At 35.6% G+C, this 25,026-nt stretch overlaps 2 protein-coding genes across 3 annotated transcripts in view; one reads left to right on the top strand and one right to left on the bottom strand.

Moving 5' to 3' along the window:
- Positions 1–8,237, bottom strand: part of LOC124636865 (sorting nexin-27) — a 29,398-nt gene extending 21,161 nt beyond the window's left edge. The window contains exon 1 of the mRNA XM_047173067.1: positions 7,927–8,237. Within this exon, the coding sequence (XP_047029023.1) occupies positions 7,927–8,195 (269 nt within the window). The 5' untranslated portion in view covers positions 8,196–8,237. The remainder of the gene's footprint in view (positions 1–7,926) is intronic.
- A 316-nt stretch (positions 8,238–8,553) lies between these two features.
- Positions 8,554–25,026, top strand: part of LOC124636781 (ATP-dependent Clp protease ATP-binding subunit clpX-like, mitochondrial) — a 41,645-nt gene continuing 25,172 nt past the window's right edge. Inside the window, exons 1-2 of one of the 2 annotated variants that reach the window (XM_047172923.1) lie at positions 8,554–8,974; positions 23,189–23,326. In XM_047172923.1, coding sequence (XP_047028879.1) covers positions 8,905–8,974; positions 23,189–23,326 — 208 coding nt within the window. In that variant the 5' untranslated portion in view covers positions 8,554–8,904. The remainder of the gene's footprint in view (positions 8,975–23,188; positions 23,327–25,026) is intronic. The other variant, XM_047172924.1, reaches the window with a different exon arrangement.

Raw genomic sequence — 25,026 nt, 5'->3', positions numbered from 1 at the left:
ACGGTGTTTGTTATCATCAGTTCGGCTAAATATAGGATTCTCCCAACCTTGGATGTGTTTCCTATAAACGCGAAGATAGAAGGTTTTGTAGCTACTGATATAACAGGTACTGTTATAATTCATATTTGTTGTTAAACCTTTACTCAAATATCGATGAGATCTAACGCTCGAAGTTAAAATACCGTCCCTTTTAATATTTGCGATGATCAAGTGACATTCGCTGTTTTATTTCTTGAACAGAAATTGAATTAAGACTACTCAGAATACAAGCTTGTTTTTACAACTTAAAGAATCTTGAGAACAATAATCGAGACACCAAATATAATCATCCACAGTACTCTTCTACAGAATACTGTCTTTTATTAGTTTCTATTCTTCGTTACAAAGACAGTTATTACACTCCTCCTTTGACGTGCTTTCTCGCGCAATAACATTTTATTAAGGAGTTGCTGTTGTGTCATAAAACGTAATTGATACTCAGAAGAAATAGTATCGTCATGAGAAAATAGCCGTAGACGGGTTTTTCAAGAATTAGGAGGCAAATTGTGTTAACTATAAAGTAAGGCACCTATCATAGATAACACAAATCAACTGTTTCTTGTTTGTAGCCAAAGTGACGAGAATTGGCTCCCAATGCATTTCCGGCAATAAGTACCTACAAATCTCAGCAAAATACAGAAATCGTAAGAATTTCTAATGAAACACCACCTTTTGAAAACCGAATGAAATCCTGTGGATGACGAATAGATGTACTTGTATACACTTAAACGGTAGTTACAACTAGTTATAATGTTAAAATGATTGACACCATAAGTGGTGACCAACTCAAATTAGGGATTATAGAGCGGAACATACCCACCAACGTTTTTATAGAACTTGAATAATTCATACTTAAACATGTAGGTCTAGGCACCTCTCGTGTCAGAAGTAGCGAATGTAGAACGTCGCTGATAATGCAATAAAACATAATGCTTGATTGTGAAACTGTACTGCATCAGCTATTGTGGGAAAGAATAGCGCATAGATTCCTTCAGTACATGATTTCTGAGCTGTGAACTGGATTCCTTACGAATATACACAGGGAAATGTCGTCATGGGTCTTAAAACTCTTGAGAGTATTGTTAATATAATATTAGAACATGCGTCTGTACTAGAAGTGACCTTTTGAGAGGTAAGTTCTATACTTCCATGTGGATAAAATGGCTGAAACACAGTTAACAACTGAACTTTATGAAATCAGAAATCTCCCAGCTCATTTTACAAAATGCGACGGAAATTGAAATGAAACGTAAGCTAATGGAAAATGGAAACCTTTAGAGTCCTTATGAACTGGAATAAGCTTTGAACAGGCGTACAAAGTAAATGCAACCGACATGTATTTGCTTTGCTCTCGCATTAAACATGAGAGTGAACATGAAAATTACTATGCTTAATTTACCATTTCGTACTATTGCGTTTCGCAAAAAATTTTTAAAATTTTCATCTGCTTCAAGCTACAAATGGAGATTTTTCTCACATCTACTTCTGAAGATGTTCTTAAAATAATTAAAAACTAAACCTTACTTTCGTCAATACCTACATCTGAGTATGTTTTAGCTTTGAAATTGGCAACCCTGTATGCGTTAACACATGCCCCAGTTAACAAGTGCAGTGCAGCAATAGTTGTATTGATTGATAGCGTACATTGCGAAACAATTACCAATCATAATGTCCTTTCTATATTATTGCAATTGAAACTGCTTGACATTCTCGAGTAGCGTGACCGTTTTTGAACGGAAAAATTACTTCTAGTATATTTGGGGTTGATTTTCCACATTCCAGAATCTGACGAATGAAATGCAATGATAAGAGTGAGAGATTTGGGATTATATTCCAACTTCATTATGGTAAAACTCTATTATTTCATCCAAGGGCTGCTTAAGAAGTATCTTACTTGATGGACGACAGTCTTTTGCTATCCAAAAGGATCTTTTCGTTATGGGAAGAAGTAACTGAACTTAAAAAAGGCAGCAGGCGCAATAATATATCATCGAATAATATATAATCAAGCAAAACAAACGAATGCCTAGCAGAAACACCAATTGTATTTATAATCGCGGGATTAATTTTATTCTGACACAAAACCAACATTTATCGCATGGATACCTAAAGGTCATGTTTTGCCGTCATCGTAATATGTACAGTATGATCTAATAAATAAAAATAAACTGTTTCAACAGGAAACAACCACGCTCTCAATTCCTGTATAAACCACAAATACTGATATTATCAGCAGTGAGGGATTGTCCGAAAGATAACTCTTTCCACGGCCCTGGTACCAAATAGGCTTCAGAAGGAACATGGGCGGGTTTTAGTCGGTAAGTCTCTTCTGTGCACATAGCGGGAGGTCATTTGATGATTTCCCACCTAACAAAAAAGCGTAAATTCGTTCTGAATTGACGGATTCTTTGTAATAAATGATACAATGATCGATACACCTTTGTTATTGGCTGGCAGTCAATTATAAGCCTCTAACTAAAGTGATCGTGACACTCAATCGATTGAAGTTTTCTATAGTTTTGAGAGATATTGTCCGATCTCTTAGATGTCTCAGTGACTATCAATTTACTGCTAAACGCATACCTTATAACCACAACATCAATCAAAGAGTTCCCCTTAATTCTATTGAGATTGAATTCAAATAAATTGATAGTCAATCGACAATGGAGACATGCTTAGCTTGCATAGTGTTACTTTGATCAATCGATCCGTCTTGTAATGAAGTCACGGGCTCGTACATCTCATGTATTCTCTAAATTAATGTTTAAATAGCTTCCGCGTTTTCAAGAGAATTCTTCAAAAGTCCGGGATAAAAACTATCCTATGTTCTTTCTCAAGGTCAACTCTATCTCTGTACCAAATTTTATTAATATCAGTTCAGTGGTTTAGACGTGGAAGCGTAACAGACAGACAGACAGAGTTACTTTCGCATTTATAATATTAGTAGGGATTAATGAATGATAGTGTAATACTATTGAGTAAGCGTCACGTTTTACCAAAACCACTAAATCCTTACTCATAGTATTTTGAATAGAGGATAGTAAAGTCTTTATCAGCAAAATGAAAGTTGATGCAATATTGTATGTAACATGAATTAAAGTTAGTTATTTCGTCATACAGCTAGAAAATAATATGCTTTCTACAACTGGCATTGAATAGAGGAATGGAGGAAAACTTTTGCCGTTTGCGGCACAACTCAACTGTGTTCAAGAGCTTGTTAGTTGGGCCGAAAATGTCAGGTAGCAAAATGGTTATTTTTAGGAATCAATGGAGATTTTATGAAGACCTGTACTCTTTATAATAAGATAGTAGTAATTTAGAGAAAGGGTTTGTAGTACCTATATGATTTTGATGAACCAGGAAGACGTGTAGAATAAAATAATTATACCGACAGTTTTTTCCGTGTCCTGAACGAACTTCATCCCCCTGCATCCAGATAAATAGTAGGCTAATTTATAATTCAGGCTTGTAAGCTATATAACGGTCAAGTAACTCATCTGTCCATTCATCAACACATCCTAACCCACACGTTTTAATTATTAAAGCATCTTGTGATGGGCTAAAATACCCGCAATTGCAAAGAAAAGGACGTAAGATAGGTACACATTGCACCTGTTTTCTTACCCGACTCGCATTACAAAACAGTTGGTAAGTAGAAATGCTGATATTTGAGTCAAGGTTCAACGAGAGAAACCTTACCAGTGTAGCACTACTTGCGACTAGTAAGTAAACTGTTACAAATTAGAATATGCCTATCGATCTTCATCTGAAACACGAAATGAGATACGTGCCTGGAAAGTCTTTTCTGAACTAAAATCGATTCTGAACTAAAAACGTCAGATTTTTCGAACATTCTCTCAGAGAGAAGTTAATTTTATACCCAATTTTACTAAACCCTATTTCTAAGATTCGCAGTAGGAACGTCTGTCTCATGAACAATGATAGTTAAATAGGTGATATTTTCACGGTTGATGTATTTCTGTTTACCGCTATACATATACTAAAACATACAATTTACATTTACGTACGTTTAAACTCGAATGAAATAAATATTTTAGGGGCTCCCATAAAACAAACGTAATTTTTTGCCGTTTTAAAGATAAATGGCACGGAACCCTACATGGTCGATTCCGATTCGCACTTGACGTAGGAACTAAGTATCGCGTATTTAGAATTATTCTACTAAGAAATCCGGTTTTGGTTTGCTGGTTGACACTGCATGAATGCAAGAAATGCAAGTCATGCTAAAGATTCTCAGACAGAACTCTTGCCGTTGGAAATAGTATTGTAAGGCTTTTTAACAATATCGTGACACTTTTCAGAATTGGTCAGTTCAGCCCTAAAGCCATTAATTAGGTAATATAAAATTGATAGAAATAATTTGCTTATCCTGTGTTGCTTATTAGAAACTTGTAATCTGACAAATTACCATATTTTGATTTACCTGTATCTGAGTGTTCTACAAAAATATTGTAAGTCATCCTCCGAGCCTTTTTCCCTTGGGGTTGGCTTCAAAAATATTGTAACTATGTTGTTAATTAAATCCAATTCAAACTATGTATTTGTATTATAGTTTTTATCTCTCAATAAGAATCACAATACTTTTATACTTGTACGTGTGTTATTATTTTGCAGTAAGAAACAGGTTCTGCTTCAAAGCAGGTAGGTATGTTAATTTGTAACGTATACTAGACTTTCAATAGTATTTCCGTATTAGAATGCAGTAGTACTAGTTTCATATAGATTATAGATATACAAAAAATATAATGTCTAAAAGTAATAAGTATAGTTTTGTTAAACAATTTCACCAAATAAATATTAAATTACTAGCTTCCACCAACGGTTTTATATGTGTCCCATAGAATCTCTATCTCTCTCTCTCATCTATATCAATAAAAAGTAGCCTATAGCCTTCCTCTTTACAGGGGCTATCACTATACACACTGAAATAATTTTTCAAATCGGACAAAAGTTCTAGAGATTACCGTATTCAAGCAAAACAAACTCTTTAGATTTACAATATCAGTATAGTCGCCTCTGTTGCTGTTTCTCAGCATTCTGGCATATTTTTGTATTGTTTATCAAACATTAATTGTTTTGTGTGCCATAAAAGAATTCATCTGTTTTATTTACTTAGTTTTTACAGACACCTGTGCAGAAAAGGCAGGTTTTAGTTGGGTAAAGTTAATTTTCCATGTTCAAGTTTTTTATACTATATTATCCACTATTTCATTTGCTTCTATTATTAGTTTTACGGTTTTACTCAACTCGTAAATTCTTTAAAAATATGAATTTATTTATGAATGCTTTAATTATTGTTTGTATGTCACAAGATCATTCTAAATTACTCCAGAAATAAAACATTGGTCTTGAAATCACAATCAATAGGTCTCAGAGGTCAAAAGTATTCCTCGTCGAGGCTTTGGGCGGCGGCGACCTCTCGCGTTCGGCCCTGGTTCAGGCCATGGTCCGGGGCGAGAGGGAATGGGATGCCGTCGCCTCCTTCTGCGAAGCGGTCATGCTCGAGAAGGAGGAGGCGGAACGCCAGAGAGTACGCACCTCTCATCACGGCCACCGTAGGCGTGGGTCTGTGGGTGGTGAGTTCGGGTGGCTCATCGTCCCTCTGTCTACTTAGACGACAGACCCGTGTCGACGGCGCGCGTTGTTCCACGCGCTCCTCAAAGAGATGTCAGCAACCCCAGCGGGGCCCAGCAGGGCCAAGGCCTGCCGGGGCTGCGGGTTGTTCGAAAGAGATACCGCGGCCCTGGTACATAAAAGGCCTATGACGGTACACGACGGTTTTTAGTCAGTAAGAGTCTGACACTCCCTCACCACTGCTAACCCACAGCGGGAGGGGTCATTTGATGATTTTTAAACGGTTTTATTTAGCTCACCCCGTTTGTTTTATTTATTATTTATTCATTCTTGGGTCAAATTTAGAAATTAAAATTTCAGTGCCTTCCTGTTGTCAGATTGATCTGAAATTTGGTATACACCTTTAATTCCGATGACAATACAATATAGTAATATCAATAACATTGTAAATCCAAGATGGCCGCCGGTACAAAATGGCGGATTACATATTTTTCCACAACCCCCTCAATATGGGTATCAAATGAAAGGGCTACTCAAGTAGAATACTGTCAGCAACCCCAACGGGGCCCAACAGGGCCAAGGCCTGCCTGGGCTGCGGGATTGTCCTAAAGAGTTACCGTGGTCGTGGTACATAAAAGGCCTACGACGAAAAACAACGGTTTTTAGTCAGTAAGAGTCTAGCACTCCCTCACCGCTGCTGACCCATGTATAGAATGAAGAATATTCGGTAGGCATTTTCATTAAATACTAAAAACTAGATAATAAAAAATCGGTAAAAAAACTTTTAAGTTAAACGGTTTTATATCTTATGTGCACTGAAAAATAAAAAATAAAAAAACAGTTACTTACCTATAAACCTACGTAGGTGGTCCCGGTCATATAAGACTAAAATAAAAACGTGGGGCCCTCTGAAATCCTACTTATGGCAAAGCATATCTTTATACTTTCGTAGATCGTGAGCTCGGCGTTCGCTGATGAAGCCGCTACGGCTGATAATTGATTGTCAAAATCTCCAGTTATGATTATAGTAAGTCGATGCAATCCACACCTATTATACCTCTAGCTAGAAGAAAGTATTACAACAATAGTTACGGAATGGGCCCCACGTTTTTATTTTAGTCTAATATGACCGGGACCACCTACGTAGGTTTATAGGTAAGTAACTGTTTTTTTATTTTTTATTTTTCAGTGCACATAAGATATAAAACCGTTTAACTTAAAAGTTTTTTTACCGATTTTTTATTGAAGTTGTTAAAAAAAAAGAGGTCAAAAGTATTAAAATTCATATGCATACATAAGAGATAAAGAATAAAATAAACTGTTGTGTTCAAGATTTAAAGGTTCAAGCAATGTCAACAAGTTATTTAGGCAGCAAACATTAGATTGGGGTGACCTGTTTCAAACATTACTTTAGATATAAAAAGTTTTTATTTAGAATGCATCAGCCATTTTAAATGTTGCAACTATAGCAGTAATGTTCATTTGCTGGCAAATATTATGAGTACAAAGTTCTAAGTTATAAAAAACAACATAAGAAATAAGTAGTTATGATGAAATCAGTTTCTCTGATAACTATATTTGACGATTCACTTTATTTTAATAACTTGACTGTGAATATGAAGCAGCATATTAATGTGTTTGACTTATTTATCGTAGCAGCTTGTTGAGCAATTCAACTTATATACTGCAAAAAGTTGTGTTATTCTACACTCAATATTACTATTGGAGAAACAATATTCATAACTTCTTTAGTTCAATAATTGTACTTATATTCAAAAAGTACAGTCATAATAGCAGTTTCTATGCCAAGGAAGTGTGTATTATATAAATAGTTGTATGTGTCACTGAAATCATTGACCCTGTTAAGATCAGTCACTCAGTAACTACCTGTCTACTTATAAATGCAAGAACATTATCTTCCTGAGATGTTTCAAATGTCTTCACCAACATTATGTTGACATATGATCTTATTACAACTAAAATTACAATAACAATACGAATGTAACAATTTCCTAATCAGATACGAGACAATTTGAAAGCCGTTAACAAACTTAAACAAGTTTTCAATGATTCATCTCAAACATTATGTAAATGAGTATGTACGAAAATATAATGTAAATTAGGCTTCTTCTCCCGAAGAATAACATTCCAATAAATGTTTAAACACAAAGAACCGGCGGGAAATGCGTTGCTATGTTAAGTAATACAAACAATTATGGGAAAATCCAATGGGAACTTAGATTGTGCAGTCAAATAGTGGGCGGTGAAAAACAAGTTATTCTAAGTACTTACACTTCGAGTATCCGGTCACCCTTCCTGATCCCTGCCTGCTCCGCCGCCCCGTTCTCCAGGACAGCGCTGACATGCTGCAGGGGAGCATAAAGTTCACCGTTAATCGATCTCAACTGCCCGCCTTCCGACACTTGACCACGCACGTTGAAACCAAATCCGGTCTCAGTTTTATAGATAGTAACGCGACGGGGCCCATTGGCAGGAACTGGAGTCTTATTATTTCTTTCGGTTCTGATAATACTGTTATTATCGGTTTCTGTCTCAGCCATTTTGAACAATTTTCATCATAGATATCGTAAATAACAATCTGACGTTACAGTTGCAGGGTTGCTAGATCGTGAAACTATACTTCAAATATTAGCCGACTGTTATTCTCGAAAGCTTGAATTATGGTAAAAAATGACGACTATTTGGAATACAATAATTTTAAAACAATCAATTAAATAATGCTTAAAATAAGGTAGGAAAAATGCAAGTTTATTGTTAAATTTTATCCCTTATTTATAAATATTTAAATTTTACGCCATACTTCGCGCCATCTAGTTTCAAAAATATATCAACTTGATGCTCCTACGGTAAAACAGTGCCAAAGTTAATTGAATAATTCGATAGAGTGCGGTAGCATCGAAACAACGTGGTACAAAAATTTCATTTTCTTTCACATCAAAATCAGCTGTGAACATCAGTATGGCCGCTCCATTATCTAAAAAATAAAATTGTTTTTGTAAAATCATACAAAAAAAACAGTAAAGTGCAGTTTTCGTACTTACACCGTCTAATTGTACATTTGCGAATAGTGTTGATGTTGACTAAAAGTGTTGCGTCATGACAGAGACCTCTCACTGACAAACAAATACAATAAAAATTGCGACTCGCTTATTACGGCGACTTATTGTAATTTCTATTTGGCTCGTGTAACGTTTCTGTCGTTTGGTTGAGGGCTGATGTTATTACTGAATCGTCGTCGAAGTTTATATAATGAGTAGTGTTAGATTGAGTTTCGTATCCGTGGGAAGGATAGCAGTGAGAAGAAATTCACAAATATCAGGTGAGTGCATATAATTTCTCTGTACTGTGTTGTTTTTTTGCTGGTTGGCGTCGATCCAGGCTAATGTCGCAGTATCTGGCGATGTTCTTTGTGTTTGAATGGCTACGCGATTAGGTGTTTGATAACAAAACGTGATGTTTTATGTTGCTTATCTTGCGTGGTGTAGTGGCTAGGAGTGGGTAATATAGCTTTTTCACAATATCAAATCGAAACTATATATTGATATTTGATATCGGATTTCGAAACTATATATTTTCTGAAACTATATATTAACAGATACGCGTAATCCGTCTCATGATGTTGTATCATTCCATAAAGCGTATTGTGAGTGAGAACCACCTAGGCATGCGATATTGTAAATATCGTAATACGATGTATCTCTAAGGAGCTAAATTACAAACAACGGTTTTGTCTAGATACTTAGCTGAAGTTTAAACATCACTAATTTCACGTGATGAAAAAGCCTATTACGTAGTTAGAGAAAACATACAATCGTCATCATCAATGAACTGTCCTTCATACTTTTACCAGGCTTAGGACTGGCTGCATTATTGTCTGTTATGAAAAGTTTTATAATAAATTATACCTAAATGTAGGTGCCGAACGATAAAATAATGCAGGCGTATTTAACAGTTCATTTGATGATATATACAAACTTTTTATATTTACACTATTTACATTGTCTTTTTACATTTTCAACTATTTACGTTGTTTGTTCAGCATTTATTTAAATCTGTTTTCATCTAGATTTACGTTCAAAGATACGAGCTGGTTTACTTTTGATGTTGTCAGCCGAGTGCGACGATCATTTATAATTAGTCCCGTTTTGCTAAAGATCCTCTCGCATGGAACTGACGTCGCCATGATGTTTCCATATCTTTTTAATAGTTTCGCCAAGTATGGATATGTAAACTTATGTTTGCGCCACCATTCGAGAGGGCAGTTCCACGTAGTTCCTGTGAAAACTGGCAACAGGTCGTCATTCAAATAGCCATCTATTTCTTTAATGGCTTTTGACACCGGTGTCCCGACATTTTGCTTTTTTCCCACTATTTCGTTTAAAATTGTCCATGGTGAAAACTTATCAGCATTGTGGTCCTCAGATGCCGAGACGGGTGCCTCTTCTCGCGCTCTCTCCTGCGCTATAATACCACTTACTAAGTCCTGGACTCGTTTCTTAGTATTTATAATTTCATTTTCGTCAGAAAAGACAGCCAGTTTGTATCGAGGATCTAAAAATGTACATACCGAAAATGTTCCACTTCTTTCAAGATTGGAGAATCTGGTTATTAGTCCTGTCCTTAAAGTGTAAATTAGCTCTTTAGATACATCACAGAATTCTTCGTCCAGGAGTTTATCACATGATGATATTAGACACCGTGTCATGACTATGACTGAACTACCAGTCATATACTTTTCGCCGCTCATCGATTCTGTCGCGTCCTCGAACGGTTTCAATATTTTTGTGACTTCGGCAAGTAGCAACCACTCTTCGTTGGTAATAATGGGAAGGTCTTTTCTGATGACTGCAACTGTAGACCTAATGCAATGTTCCAGTTCCACGAAGCGCCGTATCATGTGAAAGCTGGAGTTCCAGCGCGTCGGAACTTCTTGAATCAAACGTTTTGGTACGCAGTTTGGCTGATCATTAGTTTGTGCTTTTAATAATTTCTCTAAGGCGGTACTGTTTTTTTTAAAAAAGCGCACAATTTTTTTTACTTTATCTAATACGGACTGTAGAGTCTGCTCTCTTGTAATGGCATTCTGTAAAATCAAATTAAGCGTGTGTCCATAGCATCCATAATGCTTCCAACCGATGTTAGTAACCGCTCTTTGAATATTGGCCGCATTATCAGTTACTATAAAATTAATTTTGTTTAATGTTAATTCATATTTACTCATTACATCATTTAACACACTCTGAATGTTTTCACTCGTATGAGAATCTTCGAAATTAGAACAGTCCAGCAAGATGGTCTTTAGCTCGAACTCCTCCGTGATAAAATGACCGGTAACAGCCAAATACGATTCATTGGCTCTTGACGTCCATAAGTCAGCTGTAAGACACAAATGTTCAATGCTACCCAATGTCGTTTTTAAAGTTTCTTCGTTTTTATTGTACAAGGCAGGAATCATGACGTTAGAAATAGTTTTTCTAGTCGGGAGTTGATAGCCAGGGATCCAGCGCATAACTTTTTTAAAAGCTCGTTCCTCTACTAATGTAAAGGGGTGATAACTATCTATGAATAAGTCTAGTACATCATTGTCGATCTTTCTTTTCAAGTCACCTGATATTTTTTTAGTGGCGCCATATCTTTCTATACCTTGTTGTCTTACGTGACGTGGGGGTGAAACTGTTGGATTCGCTGCTGTTGAAGTTGAGGCGATTGGGTTTGCTAACGTAGTTATTGTAGCCGATGTTGACGGTGTTGCAGATGAATCTGCGGCAATAATCTGACTTGCTGAGGCAGTTTGGAAAGTCGTAATATCTTGCTGCCCGGTAGCAACTCTCGTATATGCATCTAAATGCTTTTTTTTTAAATGTGCCTTTAGATTGCCTGTCGTACCTTTATAACTATAACTGTCACCACAAACACGACATTTGGCTTTTTTGTCCACTAAATTTGTTTTGTCAAAATAGTCCCATAAAATACTCGAATTTATACGAGACATTTTTAAAAATAGTTTTTAACACGAGTCACAAAATGTTTCAATATAAGTACCTAACCTACTCTAATTTTTACACTTAAATTTTATTTACACCTTAATACCTACACACATTAATACTCAAGTTAAGAAATTAAACTATTTTAAATACTAAACTAACACAAATTAACAGAAAATCAAATCGTAAGTAAGTAATAATGAGGAACAACAATAATGCGCTCACTCAATAATTGCTAGCACGAAACTAAAAAATAGAATTTTAAAATTTCTTTGCTTTCTAGTTCAAGGCCAGAGGACAACAAGCGTCATGCGCGAAGTTAATAAATCCTTGCAAATTATGTAATGTAATATGCATCATTATTACTTTAAAAGAAAGTTGAAATTCCTTTAACAATCTTGCCAAAATACTAAAACAATTCTTCAAACAGACTTATTGCATTTGACATAAGGTTCAGAATAGTACCTACGGATTATTAAGCTACGTTCTACGTTGGTTTTATTAATCACGCGCTCCCTCTCTCGGCCGGCTGCTAAGTTATTTCGTCGGTGTAGAGACTAGAGATCGTGTCACATCGTGTATACTCGGTCTTTATTCGGTAAATCGGTTTAATACGATACGTACGACAAGCTCATACTCGCCCTCGGATACGTTTTGGAGCAATATAGTGTTTCGCCCGATATATAGATTCAGATTAAGCCGATATCGGATTTTAGATATTGCACCAATATATAGATTCAATATCTATATACGTTTTGTATCACCCACTCCTAGTAGTGGCCGTGCATAACATGCGTGATGGCGCGTGCAAAGCGGCTGAACATTCTCATTGTAATTAATTCAATGTGAAGCAGTTTTCCTTCCATTTGGGTGAGCAGCCCTATCAAGGCGAATATGGATGCAAGGTCAAGGGAGTCACGTGTAGAATGACACTGGCCGCACATAATTATTGGAAACTGGTATATTATTTCGTAATTTTGTAATAGGAACTTGTCATTTAGTAAACATTGATGATCTTCCCTGAACGTGAATGTATGTCTTGTTGTTCTTATTTGAAAACAACTGGATTAATGACACTAGTTATTTACTATTGGATTGAATTGCATAATAAAAATAATTGCATTATAAAATATACTTTTTATCAATAGAAAAAATGCATAATAAAAGCATTTCATCAAGATATCAAAAATGTAATATAGATGCAAACTCTGGCTAGCAACAAGCTCGCTGTAAAAGCCATAACAAATCCTATTTATCCGTCAACAGATGAAGCCAATTAATAAAATCAATTGACTGCAATTGTTAACTTTTAAATAAATTAAAGAACTCATTTAAAAACAACTCTACAATTCAAATCAATTGATAATAGATTTATTTACCATTTTTTTTTTTTCTGACCTCAAGCAGTTAAGTTGAATAACCTGTTTGATACTGACCTCTTCAGTATTATTTTTGTTGTTTTTCTTGAGGATAAAATAAAGGTATTTACATCTGCAGTTTTTGGTGCAAGGTTAACAACTTTAATTAACATTTATTACATGTTGCAATACCCTGTAGATGGCATTGCCCAATGAGATAAAAGAAAACATACTGGAGGAAATTGGTTATTGGGTTGCCAAGGCGACAGAGTTGGTGATAGGCTGTTGATCCATAATAAACACCAATACTCAGCTGAATCCCGTTAGTCTGGAAGCCAACCTCAACACCATTGGGAATAGGCCAAGCATTTGATGATTGCTGGAATTTGATTAAATCTGCTATTAAGTTTGCTGTCAAAAGCGGAACAGTTTATGTGGAGACTTAAATAATAAAATCAAGATAGATGCGCTCTCTATTCGATTACTATTATCGTCCAATGGGACGGCGGAATGGATGAATGCAGACGCCTTGCAATTGTTGCTTAACATTTATCAGTGGCCTGGTTGATATTAGTAATTAAATTATTGTTATTGAGATTTCAAAGAGGTTTTTATAGCAAATAATAAAATTCTATGTGTCTTGAAAGGGAGTGTATTTTGTAGTTTGATTTTTTTGACAGAGAGAGATGATCGCCAACCTCTTGGTGTGTCACTCTTCTGTTTTTTCAACTGGTGTTACAGACAAGCTGCAGATGCGTTTTTCCGTGTGTTACACTGTATAAAATTCAGTCAACATGGTGATCTCAAAACTATAAAAGCAGGAACAATCAAACAAAAACCTTAATATTATTTTTGTTTACACTGAAACTTTGAACTTATTTCAATTAATCTGAAATGCCTATAAATTAAAATAAAAGTAGGTACAACTTTACAAAATTTAAGATCTACAGTTATCCCCCCGCAAAACCGATTTGAAGGCATCACTAACACAGCTTTCGAGACTAGATCAACTAACAATTCATCACAGCACACACAAAAGTAATTTATAGACAAACAATACAACAAGGGAATTTTAAATTCAGCTCACTGAAACACCTTACATAATATTGGCAACTATTTGTAGTGTAGATGAGACCATCAGATTACTACGTGAGCCAGGTCCCTACAACGGCCGCAACTGTCTGACCCTGACCGATATGTCTGAACGTGTCAGAACGTCAGAACCGGCTAAGGATCTGCCCACCTTATCGGGCGCAAGTGATTACATATAGACGCTGTACTTGGTGCGTTGACATGAACTTTTTAATGATAATACACCGTGACCGGACTGATAAAACGTATCTACGAACTAAAAATAATTTTAATTATATATATGGATTTAGTTCAATTGAAAATTGCTTGGCGATCAACGTACGTATTAAAAAATCTACAGAAACGCTCAAGCGCTCAGAAATGTTTAATTTGCACTAATAAAAATTTGTCTAAAATCCTCTTATGCAAAGTCTTCAATTAATTTGTTGTGATTTTGTAACCGAAAAAAAAATACGATTTCTGACATTGTGTTATCAGGAACTGGCGGAATAACTATGAAGTATAAAAAACATTGAATGAAAAACTTATCAACAAATAAGTTCGTGCCAAATAAATATAAAACTTATCGCTCATTAAACTTAACCGACGTCTAGGACCAAAACACAGAGATTTAAGGGACAAATAAGAAGCTGTAAAGCAAATTATAAATAGAGTTATTCGCAAATGCAATAAAAAGATCCCTGTAAAAAATTGCGAGATTGCCATCTTTCAGTAAAATATTGTATGGAAATCTAAAAAGAAAGAACTCAACTTATAATTAAAACCAGTTTCTAAAACCATTTTATCTGATGTACTCAAGTTGTTGGTAATTGCTTCCGTAAATATCAGATCTTATAAGGAGTTCATTCACTTTATAAACCTCTGGTTAAAGTACAATATGCAAACTGTCTTAAGGCGGAAAACCAACAATTATCGCGACACCGAAACTCGTGAAGATAAACTGCAAATACCTGTGCAAAAAACAACAGTAATAGTAGTTTGACTAATTTTGCAATTATGTATTCGTAGGTACTGATAGTATGAAAGTCTTCATAGTAATAACAATATCTTAATGCTTGACTATCCAGAAGGAGTACAAAAATACAACAACTCCAAAGAAATACAACGAAAAGAGATTTCAATATTCGTGAAAAATCATCTGCTGCACACTATTATAGGATATGTGAATTCTAAACCTACAGCAATTTAACCATGTCAATTTTGAGCTTAGCAATTACCCTTCCAAATTCGGCTAATTCCCCTCACCATTTTTAGGATTTTTAAAATCCAGCTCAATAGGCATACTATTTTTTTCCAACTGATTATCTGAAGTTTAATAAAACATTTCGAACGTAATTACGGAAGCTTTCCAATTTAAGGCTGTCTTTGGCGCCACTTATTTTAGCCATTACGCTTAATCAGCAACGTGAAGTGGTACACTAATTAGTCAACATAATTAGGTTTTCTAATCCACCAAGTGTAAAACTAAGAATTTTATCTATCTAGCGGAATTCTAGCTTTCCTTCTGAAACCACGCCATTTTGGTCGCTGGTTGCATTTCGAGTAAAAGTTCATAATTACTTTTTAATTTGTTTTGGGAAATATACATTTCGGCTTGTGGCTTTCTATACCGCAACCTTTAAAACTGTCTCACCTTTATCTGCATACGAAATGGAGATTGTATTACGAAAGATATTTAGTTTTTGATAAACTAAATAAATAGTAGAAAGTGTCCTGTCCCGCAATAAATAAACGCCTTTCTAAAAAGTTAAACTGTCGGTTCGAAATACCTCCTAACATTCTTATATTGAGCCAAACATATTAGAAACGTACCTTAGGTGGTATATCATATCCCATAGCCATGTCAACCACAACAAATAACTTGTAACCAACCTTCCCACAAATTAAACATTCTTCTCAGCACATACAGAAGAAACACCAATAACCGCCAAATGTACGCACATCCATTCAACCGTATGATTACAGTTCATTATAAAATCAGTAAATAAACGTAGCAAAATTGGCGGTAGACACATTTCTCGTTTCCTATACCCTGTTACTGCCTTACGTAACCATTTCACACTTTCTTTAGCAGCGATCATGTTACACTCCATTGATTGCTAACGTATAATTAGACATTTTTGGTAGATTTAAAAATAGAACGGAATTTTATAATTGAGACACGTGTGGGTAATATTAGATTTGGGAAATCGTGTTCCCTTCGACTGCCAAGTGCGGAATTTATTGACGGTGACTTTTTTGGTATACATTCCCATAAATGCATGCGATGAAAATAGGTGACTGCTAAAATATAATAATGCTAGTCTTCATGGGATCAGTAATACAGGAGTGCCAAAGGTTATCATAACAAAGTATAGTCCGAAGGTTCAAACTATTCGATGACATCATATTACTTCTGTAGATACATACCTACAATATTAACATTGTGAAGATTTCACCCCTTAAGTTGTTGGTTCAAGTAGTCACTAAACAGGTACCAATTATACTTTGAATCGACCACGGCTGAATCAACATCATCTCATTGATTATAGCTTTCTTCTCACATTCACTGGCGCCATTCGTACGCATGTCTAAAACTTGCGTAACATCAATAAATATGCTCCTCTTTAGTGAGTTGCTTAATCTTTGTTATTGAAGCGTTATTAAATACTATGATTATCAAAACTTGATGGTAAAGATAAATTACACCAAATAAGGCAGTGTTTGATTAGAATTATTAATCAAAGTTATGCTACAAAACTGAAGAGTTTGTTTGCTTTAACCATAGAAATGTTCTAACCGGCTTGAACGCACTAATCTCAGGAACTACTGGATTTATTTTGAAAAATATTTCAGTTTTAGATAGCCCATTTCTCGAATAAGGCTTTTGGTTTCTTTTTGCGAGTGTACGGACTAGCTCCCACGGGACACGGGTGAAATGGAAGCTGGTAAAAATATAACTTGCCAAATTCATCTTAGAGAATTTAAAACAAAACTTCCTCTGACCTCTATAAGTTTGTTTTGTTGTTACAATGTAGCTGACGCATGTGTTGATGTCAACACTACGTCATAAACACTGAGTAGAAAGGCACGTCGCGCGCGCACAGCTGGGATTAAAGATCATAATTAGATTAAAGATGAATGATCCCTTTCGTTTTAATCAGGTCAATTGTCACTCGATATTGTGTCGGGTTTTCGTCAAATTCCCATTCCGCCCCTACTGTAATATTGACAGAAAACTGAACTGGTTGGGTCCATTATTTCAGTGGATTTAAACAGTTTATGTCAGATAAAACTTCCAAGTAAATCACTTTTACTTATGCATCGTGAAAATATGCATGCATAGATGATTAATGGTATACCAAACGCATAATTTACGATGTAAATATACATATTATTCAATAATGTGACTTTAAATTATACTCCAGTCCGCAGCCGGCAGTGAAAGATGATTGCCTTGCCGAAAAAAGCAACCAACGAGATAACAATCAAATATCAACTCTAAATAGAGCTATAAAAACGTCATTTTACCTTATTGGTACCTAGTAAAGTTTTAATGTCCGAGAGCTGCTCATAACATTTGTAACTTCACCTAGATCATCTAAAGTTAGGAAAGTGAAAGCTGTTACGTCACACCTATCATTTTATTACATGTAACCATTTTATATAAATTTTTATTGTTATTGAGCCGATTTGCCTTTTCGTTTCACTGTAACGATCGATGCGCGGGATCATAACCACGTTACTTTTTATTTACATATAACATGAGAATGGTCTTGCATAACCTTTTAAAGTATTTTTGATCCGAATCTGCTTTCCAGTTCATAACTGTTTAAATTATGAGTTTAAACTGTTTGATCGACGCGATAAGCTGAAAGTAATGTTGCATTTTACTCATGATCTCTCGTGCTGATAGGAAAAGGGAAACTTTGTGTGCAGGGAACTTTGAATGTATAATGATTGTTAGTTAAAGTTAAGATGGGAGAAATAGTTTACTCAGTACATAATAACAACATCCTGTAAACAAATAAAAACCAAGCTGTCAATTACACTAACACGATGATACATTGTGAAAAGTTACGCGACCTAGTCACAACAGTGCGTTTGCTTCTTTTATCGCTGCATGTGCATACAATACGGGTTTGTTTAAAATTCGCATTGCATAACCGCATAGTACTACATTGTAACTGTCTATAGCGGTATGATACCTACTGACAGTCTTGACATGCTTCAAACATTTTGGGACAATGCATGGGTCATGTGAATACTAAAAGTCCATTGCTTAGAAATCCTCAAAGGACTGGTTTTATAGCTTAGGCCAACAAACAATACTAATACATCGTAGTAAATGTGAATGTCATCCAAAAAACTGTTTACTCTGACCTCATCGTTCAAGATGAATGAACTTACGACTCAAATCTACAGATGTGATAATAAGTCAATATTGTTTAAAACGATCTCCGCATATTTATTTTTTGAGTTAATCAACGTAAATATGGGTTTTATAGGTTCATATAGTAAAAACATCGATAAACCACAAAACGCAGATTGTTTTAATCTTGCTTTTCTCGAGGTGGCAGAGTCGGTCATGCTTTGCACACAAGAAACGATATAGTGCTATTGCGTATATCTTTACTTAAAGAAAAATAAAATTTGGTATTTTCTGTATTGGAGTTAAGATTTTCCTGTTCACGGAAAATTAGATATTACGTTACGTCCATCACTGATAATATACGTTTGGTGTTGAAAGTAAAAATTTTGCAATGGTGCTAATGATGGTTAAAAAAATAAATGATTTCTTTTTCAGAAATACTTAAGTGAACCAAAAAACCTTTAGACCATTAAGGCCGTCGTTATCCTTGTCCGTAAAATTCATTTGAAAGAGTAAAAACCACTTAGCCTTACACAATATGCCACCTTGACATGAAGCTGAACAATATTAAGCGGTAACAATTACGTTTAATGGTTACACTGATTTAATTAGTCATTATTACAATCCTTCAAAAACTATAAAAATGCAAGTGTCTTATTGCATTTTACGACAATTCAAATACTGCATATATGGTAAAGATTTTTGAGTGATGCTTGCAATGAGTTGGGTCAGGGCTGTTGACTTTTTAACTTTGGCCAAAAAAAATCACCTGTCAAGCTTTAAGTATGTTGTGGAGCTTAATGAAGAGGTTTTTATTTTAAATTGTGTGGCCTCTGTTTTAACGAAATGTCATGTTGCATCTCGTGTGTAACATCAGAAGGTAGCACGTGTCCAAGGTTCATTTGACGGGCAGTTTAATCCATAATCATAGTCCTAGAATGAACCTCATCATAATCTGAAATGTCTTCTCTCAGCAATTATTTGTTGTAACTGAAAAAATAATTGCTAATTAGGTAAAGTGGTTAATTGTGTGAACGTTTGAAGAAATTAAAAGATAAGCAAAATATTCAGGTGTATAACACGATAATTCAAATCGCCAATTACTTAACGAGCGTGCAAAATTGTTTGCTTGCAACATTTGATCAAAATTATGGATATGCAATACATATTATCTATTGTGAAACCTAAACCTTACTGTGGTAAACCTCAAAATATTCAATCGATCTTGGCCTTTTGGTTTACTTATGGAATTAACCAAACTCGTTTCAATTACCTACTTGAAAAAAACGAGAATTTGTTTTATGCAGTATCGAATGGCAATGTGGCCTTGCTACAATTGATTTTGGGTCCAATTTAATTCGTTTAGAATTTTGACTCTGTTTTGGTTCTAAGACTAATTCAATGTCGGCATATTAACTGACATCGCAAAGGTTGCATTACACGCATGTCATTGATATTTTACAACAACCTAACATTTTATGCCTTAATTAATTATTTTAATAACTTCGTGTTGGTTTAATTAATCATGATCGAAAGTTTTGATGGTGTCTTTCTAGCCTAGCCATTTATTATTGATTTCTTAAATATTCCATTATGTTTCTCTATTAAAATTGAAATCTGCGTTTAGGAACTATTCCAAATCGTTCTGCTCTTCAATAACTGTGGTCAAGTCAAGCGTCCAATTGAGATAATGATTTGCATTAGAAAGGTGCAAAGGTTCAGTTTTCACAACCCAAGACTACAATGCCGCTGTTGATAAAGCAAGAAAGTAAAATGACATGTCATGAACAATAGTGCCTATTGTTATAACAAGTTCTCAGAGACCATACCTATCTACTGTCTGTAAACTCTGCATAATTAGAGTGAAAAGACATCGGTATGATGGCTTTGCTTTGTCCTTTGTTCAACACTTCTCGAGTTTGCTTACATAGCCAACATTCTTTTTCTCAAATGACACACAGATGATCAATGAAATTGGCAGAAAGTCTCCCTGAGTAAACGCAAGATATGTAGACGACGTAGTCTTTACGGCTGCCAAACATCAACGTAGAAATCGAAAATAATTGTTTTGGTCAACTTGATGCATTGGAAGAAAGCAAAAGTGGATATTATGAAACGACTTTTAAATTATCTGTGATATTTTAATTGTTATTACCGATTAATTTCTTTCGTGCATACTCGTTTTGCAATGCCTTTGGCGCCGGTTTTGTTTACCTTGGTACTATAGCTATAGTTTCTATAGTAAATGCTAAAAGCTTTGCTTAGTTCGACATTTGTCCTCATGGAATGCTGCCAAGTTATCTAAGGGTCCTTGAAATATTGTGCCGAGCATGGCTTCTTTGGAACTTGTCATGCAATATTTTAGTTGAGCTAGTCTAGGTTTGTTGATATAACTTTCATCTTGGCTATCGTATTTAAACGCGTAACTAAGTACAGTTTTTATCACGATGCCATTTGCCTATAAGGTAGTCTTTACATAATTCTTATCTCAGATCTTAAACACGCTTCTAACACATTATGTAAGTCTTCGAATCTGCATATGCCGAGGCTGTAAGACTTAGCTCATTAAAAGTCGTTCCAATGCAAGAAACGCCCAGCCAACTTACTGTATATTTGAGTTTAATTCCAAAATCCATATGTATGACCTCAGTTTTGGATGTCAAGTTCAGTAGGAAGAAAATTTTCCCATTCTTTACATAGACAAACATAATCATTATGTATTTATTTAACGCTAGATTTAACTTTGGATATTGACCTTGGTTATGCAAAACTTAAATGACCTACCGGTTTTGTGTAACCTTGGGTTTTAATATGAGTGTTCTTATATTCGGATGATCTTTTATTTTATGGTGGCTTGTTTGGATTTTAATATATCAAGGCTTGTTTGTTAATTTCTCTATCTGGGGTAGTATTTGTTACCAAAGTATGTCTATGCAGTCCATTCCTTACATATACACCTTGAAGTAATTCTATAATGTTGTCGTGTTAAAAAGGCTGTATATTGTAAGGAGATAAATTGAATAGGAAAGTGTTAATCCGTTTCGTGACACTGCATAACGTTGCTCTAAGTGCTGACGGATAAACAATAAAAAGTAACGTATAAAATTGTTGATGCTATGAGGTGTTTCGCTTAGATTCTCAGAAAGGGAGAGTTGCCTAAAGCGTTACGCTTATTATATATTTTTTGTATGTAATCTGCAACGATTTTATGTTTCCGAGAAAGTTAAAATTGTAAGGAAACTAACGATTTGCAAGTTAAGATTTTTTTATGAAAGTGGCGTGTAGAAATGAGTAATTTGTGATACAAATGGTTTTGCGAATCACAGTAGGTATCTAGTTACGTAATAATATTTATTTAAAAATGCATTAGGTTCATTAACCCCCGACGCAAAAACGACGGGGTGTTATAAGTTTGACATGTCTGTGTGTGTGTGTGTGTGTGTGTGTGTGTGTGTGTGTGTATGTGGCATCGTAGCTCCCAAACGGATGATCCGATTGTAATGCGGTTTTTTTTGTTTAGAAGGTATGTCAGTCGGGAGTGTTCTTAGCTATGTTTGGTGGAAATCGGTTCAGGTCTTCAAGGTCATCAGCTCGTTTGCTAGATGTGATAGGAATGTTACACGATCAGTTTACTTGCAAGTATATGTGGGATCTGAAATTTGAAACACTAATGTCTTTTGGAATCACTGAGCTGGTCTGCTGTTAGGGCACGAAGGTAGGAGACGTAACCCTGAACTGCCTTTTAGTAAACCCATCGAGTTTGGGCTCGTTGAATTTGTCTTGACAAGTTCTCTTCATGTTTCTGATTGACGAGAACCTGATGCTGGAAATGGGATGTGGCGGATGAAACCCTGAAATGCCGGAATGAAACGGATAAACCGATTTATATTTTTGCTGAAAATCTAGAATGTCCAAATGTTTCTCAATCTGTGCAATTCTCCCAGAGCCAGTTTGTCATGAGGATTGTTAAACAACTTCCTTTGGCCGAGATCGCATATAGCGACCCCATCTTAAGATAAAATAAATTAAATGAAAGAAGGAAAAATTAAGGAGCTCCTTTAAAAAGCATGAAATAAAATTAAATTATAAATTTAAAAAAACCCCCGACCCAAAAAAGTACGCAATAATTATGACAAAAGGTTAAAAACGCTAAACCCTATTAAAAGCAAAAAATAACTTTTAACACTACGTAAACTAAATTTTGACGTGTCGGGGGACCGCTTTTTACCTTCATAAATACTTACAAAAATCAAATGATACCTACCTAATTACAACATTCGTTAAAAAAAAAAAACACGTATCTAAAGTAATGAATTAGAGCGGTCCCCCGACACGAAAAAATTTAGTTTACGTAGTGTTAAAAGTTATTTTTTGCTTTTAATAGGGTTTAGCGTTTTTAACCTTTTGTCATAATTATTGCGTACTTTTTTTTCCATTTCTGTTTTGAAACCTGTTGTTGAATGCAAAGCTTACTAGGTCTTGAGGTCTTCGAAAGTAATTTCAAATGTCCAGGAAGCTTATTACATAAGAAATGGACACCGATAACACTCAATATTACTTTCCAAAATATGTAACATGCACATTAAGATATTTTTGAGGTTGCGTTAGCATCCTGCTAGTAAAACCTCGGGTTACGGACCTCCTTGGATCAAACTCCTCAGGGGTTTAACTCACATTGTCATTAAATAGTAATGTTCAAATTTTTGTGAAGGCCTAGTTTAATGTACATATGTTCTCGTTGTCATCAGGAGTACAACAATGTCGTACACTCCGACGGTCGTGCCCTCGAGGGTTCAGCACGTGCTCAGTGATGTGCAAGAGCCCCACGGAACAGCCGCCCGGCCCGCCGCATCCACACCCGCCTAAAGATGCCGCTGGTGCTGCAGGTAAGATTCATTATAAGCCTAGGTTTGTATTCTATATCTTGCATGCTTTCAATTGCTTTCATATCTTGCTTCTTTATTTTATGTCGATGACCTTAAAAAAAAAAGTCGTGGTGGCCTATAGTTCGGCCATTCAGAGAATGCGTTCCTGACACGTCGCGATTGAACTGACGACGTAACTACATTCATTGATTATTGATATAATAATGTTGTTTTAATGCTCCTCAATTGTTAAAACGGTAAACAACCAGCAAAAATATTTTTATCGTAACTGCAACGCCATTGCAAAGTTACGTCGTCAGTTCAATCGCGACGTGTCAGGAACGCATTCTCTGAATGGCCGAACTATAGTGGGTAAAGGAGCAACCTCTCAAGTATGAGGGCGCGGGTTCGATCCCAGGTCAGGCAAGTACCAATGCAACTTTTCTAAGTTTGTATGTACTTTCTAAGTATATCTTAGACACCATGGACTGTGTTTCGGATGGCACGTTAAACTGTAGGTCCCGGCTGTCATTGAACATCCTTGGCAGTCGTTACGGGTAGTCAGAAGCCAGTAAGTCTGACACCAGTCTAACCAAGGGGTATCGGGTTGCCCGGGTAACTGGGTTGAGGAGGTCAGATAGGCAGTCGCTTCTTGTAAAGCACTGGTACTCAGCTGAATCCGGTTAGACTGGAAGCCGACCCCAATATGATTGGGAAAAAGGCTCGGAGGATGACCTTAAGATAAGGGCTTCGGCAGATAACATAACACAACCATGATTAGGCTGCGCTTGATTGTTCCAAAGGAATTTAAAGGCTACAGAAGGGCAATAGATAGGTTATATTAAGTAATATTCTGATGAAGAGTCAAAGAGAAGTCATCATTAATGGCCTACATGCTATGACCTGCACAATTGGGTGTGCCTTATAATAGGATTAAGGGCAGGAACTAAAACTTGACAAATACACACTGACCAATAAGAAAGTGGTTGCAACATAAAAAAATATCAATATCGAATCATAAACGAAAGTGGACTTTGTAATACAGGTTTGAAATTAAATATACGTTTAGCTTAAATAAAGATTGCATAATCATATTTCTGTGGAACACTAAATGCGCATAATACATACAATTTAATAAGAATGTTATGCAAATTATGTATTTTATTCGACAGCCGAGTACCATTCGATACGCAAAATTATTTATGCTAAGGCTACATGTAGTACATAATGAAAGACAAAAAACTGCCAAATGTCAAGTCAGCTAAACAAATATCCAGATTTACTTAACAGCTAAGTAAGGTCTTAAACACCTTTGTGTACATTTATTGGTCACTAGATCAATACGTCTCGTCTCGTATTTAATTCTCTTATTCAAAAAATCTTCTTGACGTATTTGATCATCATCGCTCACCAACGCACATTCCCAGCGCAGTAAGTATGGGGAAATCCCCTTAGCTTGGAATAGGCCTTTATCCAGTAGTGGACGTCAGTGCCGATGACCATAAAGGTTAAGGTGTTATGAAAATCTATTAGACCAATGTCAATAGTATCGTCATTAGTATTAGGCTTTGACCTAGAGGATTTTGAGGTCCTTCCTCTCTCTTGCAATAAAATAGTAACGTTCAGCCTTTTTCGACTAATTAAGGTCATTCAAAATGAATTCAGAAAGTAGAGTCAAAAAATTAAGCCTGTATGAAATATTGTTTTTGAAGGCTATTTAG

This window comes from Helicoverpa zea, chromosome 15 (assembly GCF_022581195.2).
Source record: "Helicoverpa zea isolate HzStark_Cry1AcR chromosome 15, ilHelZeax1.1, whole genome shotgun sequence".
NCBI classification, from domain to species: domain Eukaryota; kingdom Metazoa; phylum Arthropoda; class Insecta; order Lepidoptera; family Noctuidae; genus Helicoverpa; species Helicoverpa zea.
This window is presented reverse-complemented; position numbering and strand designations above follow the sequence as displayed.